The 18,896-nt window shown below is 51.6% G+C and overlaps 1 protein-coding gene across 3 annotated transcripts in view; it reads right to left on the bottom strand.

The window, feature by feature from the left end:
- CD6 (CD6 molecule) overlaps positions 1 to 18,605 on the bottom strand; it is a 36,152-nt gene extending 17,547 nt beyond the window's left edge. For all 3 annotated transcript variants that reach the window (XM_027581586.2, XM_027581587.2, XM_027581588.2), the window contains exon 1: positions 18,377 to 18,605. In XM_027581586.2, coding sequence (XP_027437387.2) covers positions 18,377 to 18,437 — 61 coding nt within the window. In that variant the 5' untranslated portion in view covers positions 18,438 to 18,605. The remainder of the gene's footprint in view (positions 1 to 18,376) is intronic.
- Positions 18,606 to 18,896: the final 291 nt, after the last annotated feature.

Here is an 18,896-nt window from a genome sequence, read left to right as displayed (position 1 = left end):
TAGTTAATTGTTAACTTTCTATATTGACAGCATGTTGAAATGATATTTTGGACATCTGGATTAAATAAAATATATCATTATGTTAATTTCATCCATTTGTTTTTACTTTTTAAAATGTGGCTCCTGGAAAATTTAAAATGACAAATGTGGTTCTCATCATATTTGTATCAGACAGCGTGGTATGGGGGAGAACGTGCGCCTCGCACCCACGGGCTTGGACAGGAGTCCCCGCCCTGCCCTCATTAACCATCAAGGAGTCATTTAGACATGTACGCCTGATTCTCCCCTCCGTAAGCTGGAGTTCATAGTGCTTCTCTCAGAAGGCTTTTTGTGAGCGAGTGTTTTGTAAACTGTTGAGACCATGCAGACGTGATTATTATTACTGCCCAGGCCTGTGATCTCATTGAACTGATGCAAAATCAGAGGTCCCGGGGCAAGGAAGTGTACCCCAAAGCCCACAGCGAGTCAAACTCCCAGGACAGTGGTCTTTTTCTAATACTTGAGATGGATTAATTTAGTTTAATTCCCACAGCAAGCCCACGGAATGGGGAAACGGAGGCACAAGTCCATTTAGTAATTTGCCCAAGATGACACAGTTAGAAAAAGGTGGAGCTGGGATTTGAACACAGGCTATCCGGCTCCAGAGACCACACTCTTAACCGCTCTACTCCACAGGTTGGAATCCAGCATCCTGGTTTTTGCTTCAGTGACCATGGCGAGGGTGGGGGGCTGGGAGTTCTCACAAGCTGGCGGGGGGGCATGGTCTTCTAGACTCCTTCCAACTCTGCACTGCTCAGCAAGCCCCGAACGTAGCAACAAGAGCTCAACCCCCAATGGCGATACAGCCCAGCACTCAAGCCCCAGGGACTAATTTCCAAAAGGGGTCCCGACGCCAAGGATGAGCTGCAATGAGGAGACCATTCTTCCCCCGGCAGGGGCCCCTGGGATGACATTTGTCCCCCTGCCCTCACGTGGCCGCGAGCTGCCTTGCCCCTTCTGCACCGGCTCTCCAACACAGGCTGGCTCCGGCACCCTTGGAAGCCCCTGCTTCAACTCTGAGGAGAAAGAGAATCAACCACCAACAGAACCAGGGGCATTTGGGGGAGGCGCCCTGACAGGGAGGGGGCTGGGACTGTGTGAATGTTTTCCTTTTAAGAACTTTCCTTGAAGTTGTTAATGGGGAGCGATCCATAGAACTGGAAAGAAAAACAGAACAATCTATAATTCCATTAAAATTGGAAAGAAGCATGGTGCTGGCTCACACAAAGTAACTTTGAACTTGATTGGGAGTAGCTAACGGTGTTCCGTCTCTGAAGGGACTTGGAGGGGTCGTGACACCCAGTTGGGCTGAGTTTACTTTGACACAGAGACTGAGGCTGGCCCGGGGGCTTGGTTGGACAGCATGGCCCTCGTTCACAGAGGTGACTGGTGTCAGGTGGCTGTGGGGAATAGATCAGGCAGCACCTGCTGTGATTCTCCGAGCCCAGGAAGGTTGGGGTGACCTCTCTCCCCTTGGAACCTAAAAACAAGTCAGTGACTTGGTGTTTTGGCCTTAGTTTACTTTGACAGTTTTTGTTCTCTCCTCTTCTACCTCGGAAAAGCTCGGGAACACAAAGGAAACTCAATGTGCATGCTACGAACTGGATGTTTGTCTCCCCCACCCCAATCCATATATTGAAGCCCTACTCCCCAGTGTGATGGAAGTGGGGGGGGGGAGCATGATTAAATGTCAGAGAAATCTAGCCTTTTTACCTTTCTTGGGTCACCCTGCCACACGACAGAGGATGTTTGCATGCGCAGCATCCTCCCTACCTGCCCTGGTGGAATTCACCTCCTCCACCACCAAATCCACGGGGAGTCAAGGACAACAATTCATAACTGAATTGACAGCAGCGGTATACCACGTCCTAGGCATCTCACCTAGATGAGCACTGAAAGAGAAGCGCCACCCTAAGAATAATGCAACATAACGGGCTCTGGGGTCTGTTAGATTTCTGGAACTCCCCCATTCTCCCCTCTCTTGCTCAAGAAAGCGAGGGGGTGTGAGTGACATTATGCTGGGAGCCGAGAAACGAGTCTGTGGCTGGCCTGCGTTCAATTCCATTAACACCCTCTGACTGTTCACCACGTGCGTGACTGGGGCAGGTGCCGGGGAGATGCGTGAGGCCGGAAGATCCTGGGAGTGGGAGGGTCCATGGCCTTTCCCACGCACCCGTGCATCTCTTCGGAAATCCTTTTTTCATAATTCAGAATGCAGACTTGGGGGACAGACAGAATAGTGGCCCGAGCCCTCTCTGCTGATCGCTGGCTGTGTGACCTTGGGAAGGTCTCTGAGCCCTGCCAGACTCGATTTGAAGCCGGCACTGTATATGATGCCGGGTTTGCAGCGTGTTGCCCTGAGCGCTGCATGAAGAATGGAGGTGAGATGCCTAGGACGTGGTATACCGCTGCTGTCATTATCATCCCGCAGCCTGAGGCTTTGGCCTACTCTCTCTTGTCCAGTCCCAAGCGCACAGGGGAGGGCATCTGGCCATCGATTACACATTCCGTCCCAGGCATAACGATGACTCTGAGGGCCCTTCAGCCTTCTCCTCTGCAAAAGGACTATTCCCGTTCCCCAAAGACTGCATTCTTTCCTCCTTCCTCTCCATCTTTCTTATGAACCTTAGCAGAGCTGCCCCACACTCACATCTTGCTGCCGCCTTCCCTGGCTCTGCAAGCATGGCATCCGGTGGTCCTGGAGATGAGAGGTGGCCTGCGGTTGCCATGGTAACAGGAGTTCCTCCAAAAACAAAGGCTCCTGTGGTCCTGACCTAAGGCTTGCTCAGGTTCCCATGCCAGACTACATACCTTCTTTGCAGGTGCCAGATGGTAAGACGAGACACCACTGAGCATAGAGGATCATGAGTAGTTCAATATAAATTCCAAGAGATAACAGGAAGGATGGGGTTCCAAGAGAGCCCAGCAGGCCAGCGACACGGGCCTTTCACGGACCGCACCTGCTTCATTCCCTGTGGAATTCAGACCACTGAGTGCCGGAGGTGGATGTCGGGTCCCTCCTCTAGAACTCTGATTCAGCTGGTCTTGGGTAGGGTGCTTGAATCAAACTTGCCTGGGTTCGAAACCCAGCTTCCTCCACGCTAAGGGGATGTTGGGCAAGTCTCAGTATATGCCAGGCTTGCTTCCCCCACCTCACAGGTGTAAAACCCTCCCAGGACTGAAGTCCCAACCCAAGAAACACCCAACAGCTGACCCACGTTAAGTATCCAAGATCTTGCTGAGTCAACGAGTACAAAAGTGTATATGTGCCAGACATGTGTGTGCACATACACGTAGTAGGTGGATAAAGCAGATAATTAAATAAAATCTTAAAAAAAAAAAAAGGGACACCTGGGTGGTTTAGTTGGTTAAGCATCTGCCTTCGGCTCGGGTCATGATCCCAGGGTCCTGAGATCGAGTCCCACATCGGGCTCGTTGCTCAGTGGGGAGCCTGCTTCTCCCTCTGCCTGCAGCTCCCCCGGCTTGTGCTCACTCTCTCTGACAAATAAATAAGATCTTTTAAAAAAATGTAAACATTTCTTGTTTTTTTAATGTAAACATTTCTTAAACGCGGGCGGTGGGGATGCCTGGGGATTGTGGAAACGCTCTCAGTTCATTTCTATATGTGTGTAATATTTCTAACAAAATATCTGGAAGATTCCTTAACAGGATAATAACAATAGTTACCAGTAACATGACAGGGGTGGTTTTTTTCTTTATTTTTGAAATTATTTTCTAAATCCTGTAACTTTTGTATTACATATAATTTTAGTGATGAAAATAAAAACAACAGTTGGTCTTTTTAAAGACAAGATAGGTGAAAAACGTTTATAAATTGCTCGAGTCCTATCAGTGTCACTTGTGAATGCTTCTTGTGTGCCTACATGGGTTTCTAATAGTGGTCAATTCATCTCCTTCATGATGCTCAGACAAAGGTATTCTTACTGTCCCCATTTTAGAGATGGGGACATTTAGGGTCTAAGAGGTTAAGGAACTTTCTAGAAGGACAGGACTCATAAGAGGCAAAGCAGGATTTGAACCCAGACAGAGGGTTTCCTGGGCTGCCTTAATTGCCACCTGGTAAATACCTCAGGACATAGAGTGAATGCTCAACAAATCCTAGTTACCATTATTTTTAATAGAAGTCTCTGTAACTCACCTCACCTCCATTAACATTTCTGGGATGGTGCCATGGCCAGACCCCCTCTGGGCTCTGCTGCGGGAAGGTGGAGGTGAGGGAGCTCCCGGCCGGCCTGCAGCCCAGAGCCCAGCCTGGAGGCCCAGATGTCAAGAGCTGGCTCAACTCCCATCTCTCTGGTGGCACGAAGGGTGTCCTCAAGGAACCCAGAGGAGAGAAAGCCTGGGAAGTGACTGCAGGGGAGGGGATTTTTGGGCCAGGCCTTGATGGTCAAGGAGTGTTTCCCAGGGGCAGGGGGAACAGACCCACATTACCAAGGATTTCCTCTGTGCCAAGGGTTTTATAGACATTGTTGTACAGAATCCTCATGACAGCCCAGTGAGGAGGGTATTGAAAATGAAACCCATTTTCCTGATGAAGAGGCTCAGAGAAAGGAAGTTACTAGCCCAAGGGCACAAAGCTTGGACGTGACAGACCCAGAATTCAAATCCAAGTGTGTCCCCCGTATTCACTCTTTCCCTACTGCAGGTGGCCTCAGTGCGAGGAGGCAGAAGGGCATTCTGGGCAGGGACTACAGCACGAGCAGAGGCCTGGAGGCAGGACAGGGGTTAGTGTGCTAAGCTGGAGTGAAATTCAAGAATAAAATCCCCCAGAGCTTGGCCCCCTGTGCAGGGGAGCAGGGCTGGGTTTCCGGGTTTCAGTGGAAGCCGAAACCCTGCTGGGCCACACAGGGCTTTCCAGGGGACCTGTCCCCACCCACTGGCTCTCCAGAGCGACTCTGGTTAGAGTCCCTGAGAGCTGTTGGAGCTGCAGTTTCTGGGTGAATGAAGATCGAGTGTGGGCACAGGAGGAAAATCTCCCCGTCTCCTAGCGGTGGGGCTAATACCTTCCAGAGGTGGCCTAAACCCCCCTTAAGACAAGGGCCCCCCTAATGTCAGGCACCCAGAGCTGCTGGAAGTCATCAGCCTCCCTCTGAGGAAGGAACCAGGGCCCTTCCCAAGCAGATGACTTCAGGCTGGGACTAGAACATCTCGGGGGGCGGGGGGACAGAACATCACTTCCGATCCAAGCCCACATTCTTAGCCACCAGGCTTCACGGTCGCCCCATGCTCCCCTCCACAAGTTACATGCAGGGTGCTTTTGAGGTGGCTCGAAAGTCCTTCCAACGTTTCCACCTATCTTAACCCTTAGCCAAGAAGGTGCATTCATTCATTCCCTCATTCATTCTTCACTCTCGGCCAGACTCCATGCCAGGCCCCAGCCGTGGTGGAGGACACAGATGTACTCACGGCTGATTATAGTCGGGTCTAATGGCTATCCCAGGGGTGAGAGCAAAGGGCTCTGGGAAAGGTAGAGGTGGGAGGGAATAACTTTGAGTCCAAAGAGCAGGGGACAATTAGAAGGGATCTTAAAGGATGAGTAGGAGTTCTCAGGGATGAGAAAGTGATGGAGAGAAAGAGCTATCCAAGCCTTAGACAACCTGGGAGACCTAACCTGCAAATTTCCAGAGGTGAGTGGACCAGGAGGAGAGATGGCCAAGGGCAGCAGTGACCCACCACTCTCTGTACACCCCTTGTTCTCCCTGCCAGTGGCCTAGTATCACGGGGCTTCCCCACCATTCTCTGCAAAGGTGCTCGAGCCCTGATTTAAATACTGGGAAGACTTGTTGCTTTCTCAGCCCCTGCCCCAGTGAAGACTAGGATCTCTGGTCAGTGCCTCTCCGCGTGGTGTCAACCCTTTAGGCTTCAATCTGGGGTGAGTAGAGGCCTGGCTGAATGTTCGATCAGTGCCAAAGCATGATGGACACTTGGGAAGTTCTGCAGAGATTTGAGGTGAGCGTCCCAGGCTCTGGCCACCAGCACCCACTGCTTTGGGCTGAGGGTCTGGCTCAGCCAACTGACCTCCCACCCACTCGCTCCCAGCTGCCTTCTGCCTTCCCAATCCATTCGTCTGGCTTGTGACTCTGTTTTCAAACTCCAGAGCCTTGGGGTGCAGAGAAGCCAAGAAGTCACCCCCAAAGGGTTGGGTAAGGCACAGCAGCAAAGTTGGAGGCGTGTGAGCTTTGGAGTCCGACTGATGTGAGTCCAAGTCCAGGATTTGTATTTCTTAACCTCACTGAGCTTCCACGATCTTTCTCCACATAAACCATGATGGTAATATCACCTTCGCGGAGCAATCAAGGGATTAGCCGAGAAAGGGGGCACCGCAGGGCCTGACTCAAAAGTTTGCATGCACAATCCCTTACTGCAGTTTGAAAGCCCCAGAGACCCCCAAACTGAAAGTGTTTTCATAACTCTGTTGGTGGCAACACCTGACCTGACCTGATGCAAGGTGTTCCTAGTCTTTGTTTATTCCACATGGTGTGGAAAATCATACATTTTCCTGCAGAAATATTAACGTATTTGATTCCAGTGCCTGGCCAGGCCCTGGTTGTGACATTACAAAGTCTACAAAAGGGCACCTTGTCCCCTTTCTGAAATCCAAACATCGCAGATTCTGAATTGTACCTGGGCCCCACGGATTCCAGAAAGAGACAGAGGACCCAACGTGGTTTTCTGTTTCTCCCCTGAAAGAGTAACTGTGCGGGTCAGTCCTCCAAACTTAAGGCCAGAAAAGTTGCCTTAACCCCCCCTTCCTCTTCCCCTCTCCTCACCTTTCCTAATGGAAATCCTCCTCCAAAAGGAAGCTTGTGTATAAATCAATAAGGAAAAGGCAAACAATAGAAAAATGGGCAGACAGCCGGAAGAGGCATTTCACGGTAAACACACAAGACCCATAAACTTACAGGAAGTATCCAGCCTCACAGTCATCAGGCAAATGCAAAGTAGGGCCACAGGGAGATACTATCTGATACCTACTAGATTGTCCACAACTAAGATGTGGGGTAATACTGAATGTTGAGAATGGAGGTCAGCAGGGACTCCGTACATTGCTGGGGGGTGATAGTCAGGACAACCACTTTAGAAAACATTTCCATAGTCATGACCCAGAAATTCCACCCCTGAGCCGCACACACACACACACACACACACACACACACACACACACACACACACACTGCTATGGGTTGAATTGTGTCTCACAAAAAAAGATATGTTGGAGTCCTAATCTCAATACCTAAGCATGTGACCTTATTTGGAGATAGGGTCTTCACAGAGGTGATCAAGTTAAAATAAGGTCACTAGGGTGCGTGCTAGTCCAATAGGACTGGTGTCCTCATGAATAGGGGAAATGTGGACACAGGTGTATGCACATAGGAAGAATGCCATGTGAACATGAAGGCAGAGATGGGAATGGAGCTTCTATAAGCCGAAGAGAGGCAAAGAAAGCCAGCAATCACCAGAAGCTAGCAGAGAGGCCCGGAACACACTCCCTCACAGCCTGAGAAGGAACCAACCCTGCCGACCTCCTGATCTTGAACTTTCAGCCTCCAGAGCTTGAGACAATACATTTTCTGTTGCTCACACACCAACCCGTGGTACTGAGTTATGGTAGCTCTAGAAAACTGAGTCACCCATTCCTGTAACAAAGGTTGCCTACAAGAGGCAGGGGCTGGGGAGAGCCCATGGGAGCTTTTAGGGGATTCTGGGAGGGAGAAGAGGGGAACTCACAAGGTACATGCCTGAGCCCCTCCTTCACTTCCAGAGGGCCAGACTCTGACCCCCCAAGTGCTGCCTGGAACCATTTCACGGCTTATGCTGGCATGGCTGGACCCGAGACCCGCCCGCACACAGGCAGGTGGCTGGAAGGGGTCTGTGAGGATCTTCAGGGAGGGCGTAAAGCCCACCTAGAGTGTAAGAACAGGGGAGCTGGCATTCGGGTGTGCCCGTTTTCCTTCGGGAGGGTTCAGGAACTTGCCCAGAGCCACAGAGAAGGTGTTGGAGCCTGGAATCAAACGCTCGCCTCCCAGAGCCCAGAGTCCACGTTCTCACAGCCACCCTGACAAAGACCGATCAAAGCCCACACGATGCCCCTCTGCACACCCGCCCTCATGCCGACGAGACTAAACACCCACATCGCTCTGGGGACTTGCAAACTTCCTCCTTCAAGAATGAAAGGACGAGTTGGGTGAGATTTCTTTTCATGTGGTTGTAAGAACGTTTTTACAATAAGGATGACGAATGTGTACAGTGGGTGTGAATTTTCAGCTGGATTTGGGTGGGAGGGACAAGGAAAGAGAGTAGAATTGAGATCAGCCGTTATTAGGACCTTGGGTACATCCCTGTTCCTTTTGGGAGCCTCAGTTTCTCCGTGCTAAAATGGGCCAACTGAGCCAGCTGGGGTCTGACTGCCGGAGTGGGAGGCAGCTCTCTGGCCTCGGACTGCTTCTGGTGTGAGGATGCTCCGCAGACTGCACTTCCCTCCATCACAGCACGGCCCCCCTCTGTCCCTGCTGCCCCCACCCACCTGACCCTGCCACCAGCGCATCGGTTCCCAAACCAGACAATTTAAGATTGGATATCAAATAGTACTAAATCCCACAGCAAGTGGAATCGTCCTTTTGCTGCTCGTCAGGGCTTGGGATTACAAGCCTTGAACACAACACTCTGTGCAAGGAGAGAGTGACCCAGGCTTGGGTAGCAGGCTCTTTAATGCCACTGTGTTTTCAGTGTTTTGTTTATATGGGCATATTCTATTTACTGAAGAATATTTATTGGAGATGCATGATGGTGATAGAAGATTTCTAGGTTTTAATAAGCTGACTTAGGTTTAAATATGGAGTTGATCATAGTCAAGGGTTGTTAAATAATTGTATACGCATAAGGGTGAATCAGATCACATCCTTTGATATCTAAAACTCTCTGATGATTTCCCATTTCCTGTGGGTTCATTCCAAGTCCCTGTGTGAGCAGTGCTCGCCAACACCTGCAGCCTGCCCCTCTCCTCCGCTCTCCCTCCCCCTCGGCAATCTCCTCCAGCACGTCCACCAACCGTTCCACTTCAGGGCCTTCATGCCTGTGTTCCCTCCACTTGGAAGGTCCTTCTCCCTGATCTCTCGATCTCTCAGCATTCTAGGTTAATCTCATCATTCACATCTCTGCTCAAATGCCTCCAGAAGACTTAGCAGGACCCCCATCCCACTCACTCTCCGTCTGCCTTGCTTTGCTTTATTTCCCTTGCTGCACATATTCCTCTCTGATATGAGACTGTTTTAAAACATGCTTGCTCATTTCTCTATTTTCCCCACTAAAATAGAAGCTCCTTGAAGTCTGAGGCTTTGTCCCATATCCTCAGTGGCTGAAAATGCTGCCCCACATTGGAGCTGGAGCTGAACAAATGAAGGGCAGAAATTGTAGGTGGGGAAAGAAGTGGCCCTGGGAGCAGAGAAGAGTGAACCGAGCTCCAACCTTTGAGGCCGGGAAGATGGCAGCCGCCAGAGGCTCGACCTGACGGGCTCATCAACGCCAGCCTTCCAGGCACTGAGCCAATCGGCTCCTACCCCCTGAACCAGCAAAGAGGGCCAAGTCAGTGACTAAACTTGTAGAAGGAGTCATGGAGTTATAACATCACCATCCAGAAACGGTGCTGATAATAACCAGTTCAGGCCAGAATCATCAATCATGTTAGGACTAGTGGGTAAAGGTTTGAGGGGGGCTAAAATTTTTACATAGTCTCGAAGAATCTGCCCACAAGATACATATTGGTTACAAAGAAGAAAAGAGTCACTTTACCTAGCAGACATCACCTTAGCCAAGCCATCAGACTTAGAACACCAAGATGGGACAAGCTGATTCGGCGGGCCTCTTGACACGACCCACTGAGAACACCAAGCACTTCTGTTCTATTCCTGCCCCAAGAGGTACGACCACTTGCGGGGAATCATCAAACCAACCATGACTAGGGTCATTACACAGAATAACTGGACTATCAGGGCGCCTAGGTGGCTCAGTCGGTTAAGCATCTGCCTTCGGTTCAGGTCATGATCCCAGGGTCCTGGGATCGAGCCCTGCATCGGGCTCCCTACTCAGTGAGCAGTCTGCTTCTCCCTCTGCTTCCCCACCCCCCACCCCTGCTTGTACGCTCTCTTTCAAATAAATAAATAAAATCTTAAAAAAAAAAAAGCGTAACTGGACTATATTCTTCAAAAGAATCAATGTCATGGAAGAGAAAGAAAATCTGAGAAAACATTCTAGATTAAAGGAAAATAGAGAGAGACAAGAATAAAGCATGGTACCCCAACTAGAATTTTCTTTTGCCTTAAAGGACATTATTGGAACAATTGGCAAAATCTGAAAAAGGTCTGTGGATTATCTATTAATGTTGTATTGACATCAGCTACCCCATTTTGACACGTGTATCGCGGTTAGATCAGAGAATGTCCTTTTTAAAAAAAAAGACAGACTGAAGTATTTAGGAGAAAGGGACCTTATGTCTACAACCTACTCTCAAATGATTCAGGCCAAAAGTAAGAGATAGGCAGACCAAAAAATGGTTAGGCTGAGAAAACGTAAAGCAATTGTGGTAAAATGTTAACAGTTGGGGAATCTGAGTGAAGAGCATATGGAACTTGCAACTTCTCAGCCAGTCTGAAATTTTGTTGAAATAAAATGCTGGGGAGAAAAAAGACCTGAGAGAAAAAGAAGGCAGAGGCTGAGGGCGGGGTTGCCATGGATGTGTGCAGGAAGAGTGCGTGTAGGAAGGCAGCTCCTCACCTTGCCAAGCTGACATCCCAGAGCCCCGGTCACCCGTGCTCCCCTCAGACCACGGTGGACCACCGCCCAAGGCTGCGAGAACACAGGACCCCCGCTACGGCTCCCGCCCACCGGGCTGCCCACCCCGGCTCCGTGAGCTCGGGCACCTCACCCCCCACTCTGCACCTCGGTTTTCTCCTCCGACAAACAGGAGTAGATGGTGGCCCTCTGGGGTTTCTTCCAGCCCAGATACTGTCATGAAATTTCTAGAATCCTGTCTGCAGAGTGCAGCACATTTCTCCAGGGAGTTTAATTCATTTGGAGAGTGCCTTTACTTTAGTTTAGCTGATGGAAGGAGGGGAAAGTGAATCTTCCCAAGCAGAGTGGGGGATGGACCTCCTCCCTGTCCGGGGCGTGGTGGTTTCCCACCTCTGTCCCCGGCCCGGCCCAGCTCCCATGCACCCTTCCCAGACAAGGTGAGCACCCTACTAAAATTTATACTAAAGCATAGATAAAATCCTTCCCCCCACCAAGCTCCATTTCGAAAGAGGCAGTGGGGTGGCGGGGGACACGGTGACCAGAAAGTGACTCTGGTCCCCATTCTGACAGCAACTGGCTACTTGGCTGGAGCTCTCTATCAGTTTGTGCTTCTATAAAAGCCAAAGCTATGCTTGGCTTTGTGTGTAGCTGGGAGGGCACAGTGACTTCACCTCCGTGTCCTCCTTTACTCAGCGCTCAGCAGGTGACTTCCAGATTAGAAGTGGGGTGCTCAGGTGAGAGCCCCAAGACATGTTGAGAAGCCCCCAGCTCCTCGCTCACACAGCCTGTGGCCCCCAGCCCCATGCGTAGACTCCCCGGGCATCTGTCAGCACTGCCCAGAGAGCCCAGCCCAGCCCGGCCATGATGGAGTGGTTGGAGGAAGCCTGGAAACATAGGGTGGAGCTTCTAATGTGCCCCGCCACCTCCTAACACAGGTGGAGACCAGGGGAAAGCAAGGGGATCACTTTCCTATTATGGGATTCCAGTCCACATCTCCCCAGGGCCCTACGGCTTCTCCCTCCGCGCTGCCTCCCTGCTGAGGCGGGCCTCTCGGAGGCTCCCTTGGCGGCCATTTTCTGGCAAAAGGTAGTCAAGCCACAGGAATCTACAAAATGGTGGGCAGAAACTGGGGCTTCTCTCTGTTCTTTCTCTGCTGTCCCTGCGAGGTCCTGCCTGGCCCCAGGCCCAGCAGCAGTTATGGCCGTGGGGCTCTTTGGCACCCCCCAAGGAGCCCCAGATTTCCCCAAGTACTTCATAGCCAACATCTCATGGAGCCTCATCCCAGACCTGGGTTCTGGAGGTTTCCATCAACCCTGCTTTAGAGTCTGGGAAACTGAGGCTCAGAGAGGGTACTCATCCAGGAAGTGACTTCTGACTCACAAGTAGCTTCAAGGTTTTTGTTTTGTTTTGTTTTGTTTTTTTTTTACCCCGGTTCCATGACAGCGAATCTGGCAGTGGGTAAGATGAGAAGTCTCCTGAGAATGGGGAGACCTTCCCTGAGAAATCTTGAGGGGGATGGGGTCGGTGGTCCAAGCCCTGCCTGTTTTCCAGGGCTGGGAAAGAACATGGATTAGGAGTCATAAGGTCAAGTCAACAATCTACCAGCTGTGCATCTATTAGCGGTGTGACCTAGGAAAAGTCCCTTCCCCTCTCTGAGCCTCAGCGACTTCATCAGTAAAATGGAGGTAATAACGTTAACATGTCCTAGTTCTCACATGACTTACGAATGTACAGAGTGTGGTCCAGGAGGCCGTCACCCCTGCGATTGCTCCCCTAACCTCCTGAAATGTACAGTTTATGTGTGTGCTTTCTGCGTGCCAGTCACTGTGCTTGGCATTTGCATGACTCTGAGCTCATCGAAGCCTCCTCACACAGCAGTGCAGGTGAGTCAGGAGGAAGAAAGCGTGCCCTCTAGGGCCAGCGGGGCCCACTGGTCAGCCCCTCCCTGCAGCCAGCCCCTTGGGGCTTTTTGCCTTGCCTGTCCGACCTCCAGGCTTCTGCTCAAATCAGTCCTTCTGCCTGGAATCCTTCCCCCCCATCTTTTTATCTTGAAATCACAGACTCACAAGAAGTTGCAAAACAGCATGGAGAAGGCCCATGTACCTATCGCCCAGCTTCCCCTGATAGTGACTATTAGGTAACTAACCAGAGTAAATTACCCAAACCAGGAAGTTCATACTGATGCAACACAAACTAACTAGCCTATATACATTTTACTCAGACCTCAGCAGTTTTTACGTGCACTCATTTTTAACACCGTCTTTGTGCCAGCCTCCTCCGTTTGTCTAGCCCCCTGAGACATCCGGGTTCCCGGTCTGGGAAGCCGCCCCGTGTTTCCAGGAGGCCCGAGCTCTCCCTCCTCGGACTCCCAGCTCCTGAAGGCAGTGTAGCCCCGTGATGGGGAATGTGGATTTTGGAGACCTACAGACATGGGTTTAAACTCCACACCAGCCACCAGCCTGGGACAAAATACATAACTTTCTGAGCCTTAGTGGACCCACCTGTAGAATGGGGTAATTGCCCCCATGTCAGGGCGGGACAGGATCAGCCTAGCTGCTGCTCAGAGATCGGAAAGTGCCCTGCAGTGGGTCGTAGTTTTGGCTGTCATCGGATCGTACCTGTGGTCACACCTATCCCAGGCTGACCCTCGTGTGTGTGTGTTTTTTGTTTTTGTTTTTTAAGATTTTATTTATTTGACAGAGCTCTAGAGACACAGCGAGAGAGGGAACACAAGCAGGGGGAGTGGAAGAGGGAGAAGCAGGCTTCCCGCCGAGCAGGGAGCCCCATGCGGGGCTTGATCCCAGGACCCCGGGATCATGATCTGAGCCGAAGGCAGACGCTTAACTGACTGATGGCTAATGGCCCCACCAGTCATTGACCTGTGACCAGAGAGCCAGACTGAGCGGGTAGAAATGTACAAATGCCGGTCATGTATTATTTATACATCTATCAGTTGCCGTCTTGCCAGCAGGGAAGAAGAAGAGAATCGTAAACACATTTGTTTCATTTAAATCCAATCAAGTGGTGAAGCCCTCTGGGTTGAGGGTGGGGGAGACATTGAGATTTAGGTTTGTAGAACTTGGGTCCAGAGGTCGTGGGTCAAGGGACCAGCCTGAGTGGAAGGCAGAGGCTATCCAAAAGCGCACCGCGCACCCATCCGCAGCGCATAGGAATCCTATCTCACATTTCGGCAAAACAATTAAAAAGCTGACCTCATTGCTGTCCACTAAGAGCCACTCCCATCTGCGGGGATCACCCAAGTTATTTGCTCTGGGACAGTCCTCTTCTTCTTGGTAAGTGGCTTTGAAGCCCAAGAAGACTAGAATTTTCAAAATAAAGATGGTGGAAGTACATGGAAACCCACAGTGATGATACATTTATGCTAAGTGTCAGTTGGATCAGTTGCTGTGTGTTGGTGCAGAAAGTCCTAGATCTGTGATGTTTACGAACACTTGGCTGCTAGCCTACGTGTGTGACCGAGTAACTGACTTTAGTTGAAATTTTAATTTAAAAAATTTAAGAGAATTTGGCCACGTCTGTAAACAATACTAGAATGTTTAAAAGAACTTAATATTCACTCTGTTTAAACGTTAGTTTTTTAGAGCAGAAAGTATTCTACGAAGTCCTTGGAAAAGGCTTGTTTCTTAGAGGTATTCGAAGCATTTATTTATTTATCTTTTAAGATTTTATTTATTTATTTGACAGAGAGAGACACAGCAAGAGAGGGAACACAAGCAGGGGGAGTGGGAGAGGGAGAAGCAGGCTTCCCGCAGAGCAGGGAGCCCCATGTGGGGCTTGACCCCAGGACCCCGGGATCATGACCTGAGCCGAAGGCAGACGCTTAACGACTGAGCCACCCAGGCGCCCCTGAAGCATTTATAAGAGAATCAAATTCATTAAATTTGTAGATGCAGTTTAGATTATCTAAGGCAGTGTTCTCCGGTAGAAACATAACGCAAGCCACGTAGGTCATTTATAATTTTCTAGTGGCCATGTGTTTTACAAGTCAAAAAGGAACAGACCAACTCAATTGTAATAATAAAATGTATTTAACTCAACCTGTGCAAAATACCGTTTCAACACGTAATGCATAAACAAGTTATTAATGAGATACTTGATGTTCTTTTTTTGAACACATCTTCAAAATCTGCTCTGTGTGTTATCTTTCCAACACTTGTGCACTCAGACTACCACGTTTCAAATGCATATTCTGGTGGTCGCTGTATGGGATATCACAGATCTAAGGGCACTCAATTATGTGCATTTGTGAGTGGTATTTATTATTTAAGGAAGCTTGCTCCGTTCGACCTGATCTGATGAAATATTAATCGAAGGCTCCCTGAGAGTCACTGTTAAAAATTACTGGACTTAGAAATAAAATGAGTTTTGGATAATGAATTTACAAGTGAAGGGAAAAACCCGATTTTTATTTCTATTTATTTATTTATTTATTTTAAAGATTTCATCTATCTGACAGAGAGAGACACAGCGAGAGAGGGAACACAAGCAGGGGGAGTGGGAGAGGGAGAAGCAGGCCTCCTGCGGAGCAGGGTGCCCGACGCGGGGCTCGATCCCAGGACCCCGGGATCATGACCTGAGCCGAAGGCAGACGCTCAACGACTGAGCCACCCAGGGGCCCCAAAAACCCGATTTTTAAAAATTTGTTCATTTAAGAAGCTTTTCTTAGAGTAACCACAAATGGCCTTCCTAGTACACGAAAGCAACGCCGCAGGACCTCACCGACCACGGGCCAGATGGACCTCCGCACGGCCCTTGGGGGACAGGTCGGGTTATTTGTTACTATTTCGCACCCAGAATGTTAGATCTGACCGAGCCCTTAGGGGTTTTCTGCCCAAAGCACCCCCTTTCCCTGGAGCAAAAACCAGATCAGAGAAGAATGCATGGTGAATTAGAGGCCGGGCCTCCCGTCCCCGACGGTCTCCCGACCCCACCCCGTCCTCCCCAGTCCAGCGCTTCAAGCTCATTCTCTCTGCCTCTTTGTCCCCAGTTGGCTGATCAGGAAACTGAGGCGCAAAACTGGAGGGTAGGGGGACAAACTGGGCCTGGACCCAGGCCTCCAGGGAGCACCAGTGGAATGGGAAAGTGTGGTCCCTGCCCTGGTCATTCAATAGCACACACCCAAGCCCGAGGAGAGAACAAGCCAGAGTCCAGGCAGCCAGGCCAGAGAAAGCCGTGTGAGGCCCCGGATGGAGCCTGGCGCTGGGACTGCAAAGGGGAGCAGGCGAGGGGAGGCCTTGGCCGTGCCTGCTGGGGCCCCCAGGGCCGGTCGGGGCTCCGCCGCGCTCAGGGGGGAGGCCCTGGACCTCCCTGTGGGCCTCGTTCTCCTGGCCCCTCTCCTCCCTCCTTGTTCTCTGTTGTTTGTCTTTCTTTCCTTTTCTTTCTCTCCTGGGAGGCCCTCACTTCCTTTCCCCAACCTGATCTGCCCGGCACACTGATTTTGCCAAGGAGAACCCTGGAGCAGATCTGGGTCCATCTGGCCCACTGAGGGCCCGGTTCTGCCGGGGCGGGGGTCTGCGGGACCTGGGTGGAGGGAAGGACGGCTCGGGCAGGTGGGCTGGGAGAGGGGGGAGCGGCCTCCCCACATCGGCTCGCTCTGGCCCTCCCTACCCCGCTCCTTGGGCTTTGGAGCGCAGTTTCCTTCGGCCTGCACAGCCTTCCTGCCAGGCCCTGGTTCTCAGCAGGAGGACAGACACCATCGGGGGACACTTCAGAGGCTTTAAGGATGCAGCATTTAGTGCTGTGAAATCTCATGGCAGAGAAATTACTCTCTGCTCCAAGTGCTCTCAGTCCCCCTGGAAAGTCAAGGAGAAAATGACAACTTGGGGGCGGGGGGTCTTTAACCCCATCCCCCATCCCCCCTTCAACAGAGAGCACAGATGTAGGCTTCAGGCTCCAGGGTCTTTGCATCCTTTCCACTTTTTGCTAACACGTAATAGAAATTGGTTTCCATCCCCACTTATTTTTATGCTTACCTTCACCTTATACTTCTGACACATGATATCAGTTTTCCACTTAACAGTAGTGACATAAAGTTTCCTTTCAAAACTAGTATTAGTAACAAGTGAGGCCATTGGCTATAAATGCAGTTTTAGAAACACAAAGTAAATATCTGTACTGGGGGTGGAGTGGGCCGGGCCGGAGTGTCAGGAGCGGACGAAAAGTTCTCGGCTGGACGGACCTTGGCTCCAGGAGCCCCTTCATCTCACCCCGCTGAGCTCTGCTGGGGCCCTGGGGTCCCAGCTGCTGTCAGGCACTGCTCCAGGCCAGTTCCCCAGGGCCCCGGGGCCGGCCAACAGACCTCTCGCTCCTAGACTTTTCCGAGCCGAGGCTGGTGGCTGGGCCTCGTGGGAAAGGACAGAGGGTGGTGGTGGGAGAATCGCCCCTCTGACCGTCTGTCTGTCTTCGCTCAGGGGCAGAAGGTGGCTGAGCTCCAGGTGCTCTTGGCAGAGCGGGAGAAACCGAGCCGCCCCACATGGAGCCGAAGGCGCACACTTTCCCGCTCCCAGAGCTAAATGGCTTTCCCCGAACCAGTGTGGGGTCAGGAGCATGTGCCTCCAGAGAGAGGCAGAGAGAAGAGCTGCCCTCACCCCAAAAAACTCCCCAGGTCTCCCATTTCTCCTAGTCGGCTTGGATGCCCCTCCCGATGGGGCCTCTCTGGGTCGCCTTCTGAAAGCAAAGTGAAAGCACTTGGGATCTCCCCTGCCAGGTGGGCCCAGACTCCCTGGCCCAGAATTCTGTTTCCATGCATCTCCCCACCCCCGAGGTGTGAGGTCCCAACAGAGGCAGGATGGGCCGCTGCCCGGTTCTTGCCAGCTTGGACCCCGCATGCAGCAGAGGCCAACAGTATCCAATGAGCACAGTCATCCCCCAAACTCTCTGGCCACCTGATGCCCCTGCCCAGGTTGCGAAGGGCCTTGGTGCTCAGGGGGAGCTCAGGATGGGGAAGGAAGCGCTTTCCCATTCATCTGTGCCCTAAACTACCCCTACTGGCTGCACCGGAGCTACCGGCTGTCCTCGGCGCCTGCTGGCTTCCCCGACGGTCTATGTCTGGACAGTAATACCGTGAATGGCAGAAGCCTAGTGAGTCCAGAGCCTCAGCTTTTGGGGTCGAGAATACAATCACTAGTGGTCCTACCTTTCTGGAAGGCAGTCCGCTCCCTACTGAGAGTTGCCAAGAAATAGGGCTGGGGGAGTTCCCGAACCTACGGTGGAAAGCGTCTCCCTCCTCAGACCCTGGGAGCCTGCTGAGGAGACACCAGGCCTGCTGCCCACATCATCTCGTGCCCGGGAGTCTTCTAGCACCGTCCAGGCACAACCCCGGCCCCTCCAGGGGGTTCCTGGAGCCTCTCCAGGCCCCAGTCGCCATTGACAGAGCTGGGGCCTCCCTGGGACAGTCCTGGCTAGAAGGCTCTAGAAAGGTGAGTGAGAACATGACCAGCAAGGGGGCCAAGAGACCAGGACCCAGGTCCTCCAGCACGAGTGGCAGGAGGTGGGAGAGGGGTCCTACCTGAGAGGGCTGCTGTCAGCAATCCGATGATCGTAGAGAGAAGCCACATGTCTGGGATCATCTCCGACTGCTACGCGTGCCTGCCAGTGGGAAGGGCCATCCTGGGGTCGGGAGGGGGTTGTGGTTGCTATGTGTTCCTCACACCCGCTCGGACCTTTGCTGCTCCTGTTTATAACTTTCTGTCTGCGCGCAAGAGAGCACTCCTTTACACGCGTGCGACCAAACCCAGCCTCTGAGTGTCTCTACGCCTCTGTGCTCTACTTGTGGTTTTGGTCTCCAGGAAGCCAGGCTGGTATCACAGGGGCTGTGAGGGAGAGCCCAGCTGCCTCTGCTGTGAGCCCACCCATGGTGGCTGAACCCCAGGAGTCACAGAGTGAGACACACACACACACACACATACTTCCTCCAAGTGTGTCCTAAGGAAAAGGGAAGAGAGGGCATGCTTCCTTTCTGGAGACCCGATACATAGTAGATGCTCAACCAATGCATGTAAGAAGAGTGGATGCATGACCCCATGGCC

Source organism: Zalophus californianus, chromosome 11, assembly GCF_009762305.2.
Source record: "Zalophus californianus isolate mZalCal1 chromosome 11, mZalCal1.pri.v2, whole genome shotgun sequence".
Taxonomy (NCBI): domain Eukaryota; kingdom Metazoa; phylum Chordata; class Mammalia; order Carnivora; family Otariidae; genus Zalophus; species Zalophus californianus.
This window is presented reverse-complemented; position numbering and strand designations above follow the sequence as displayed.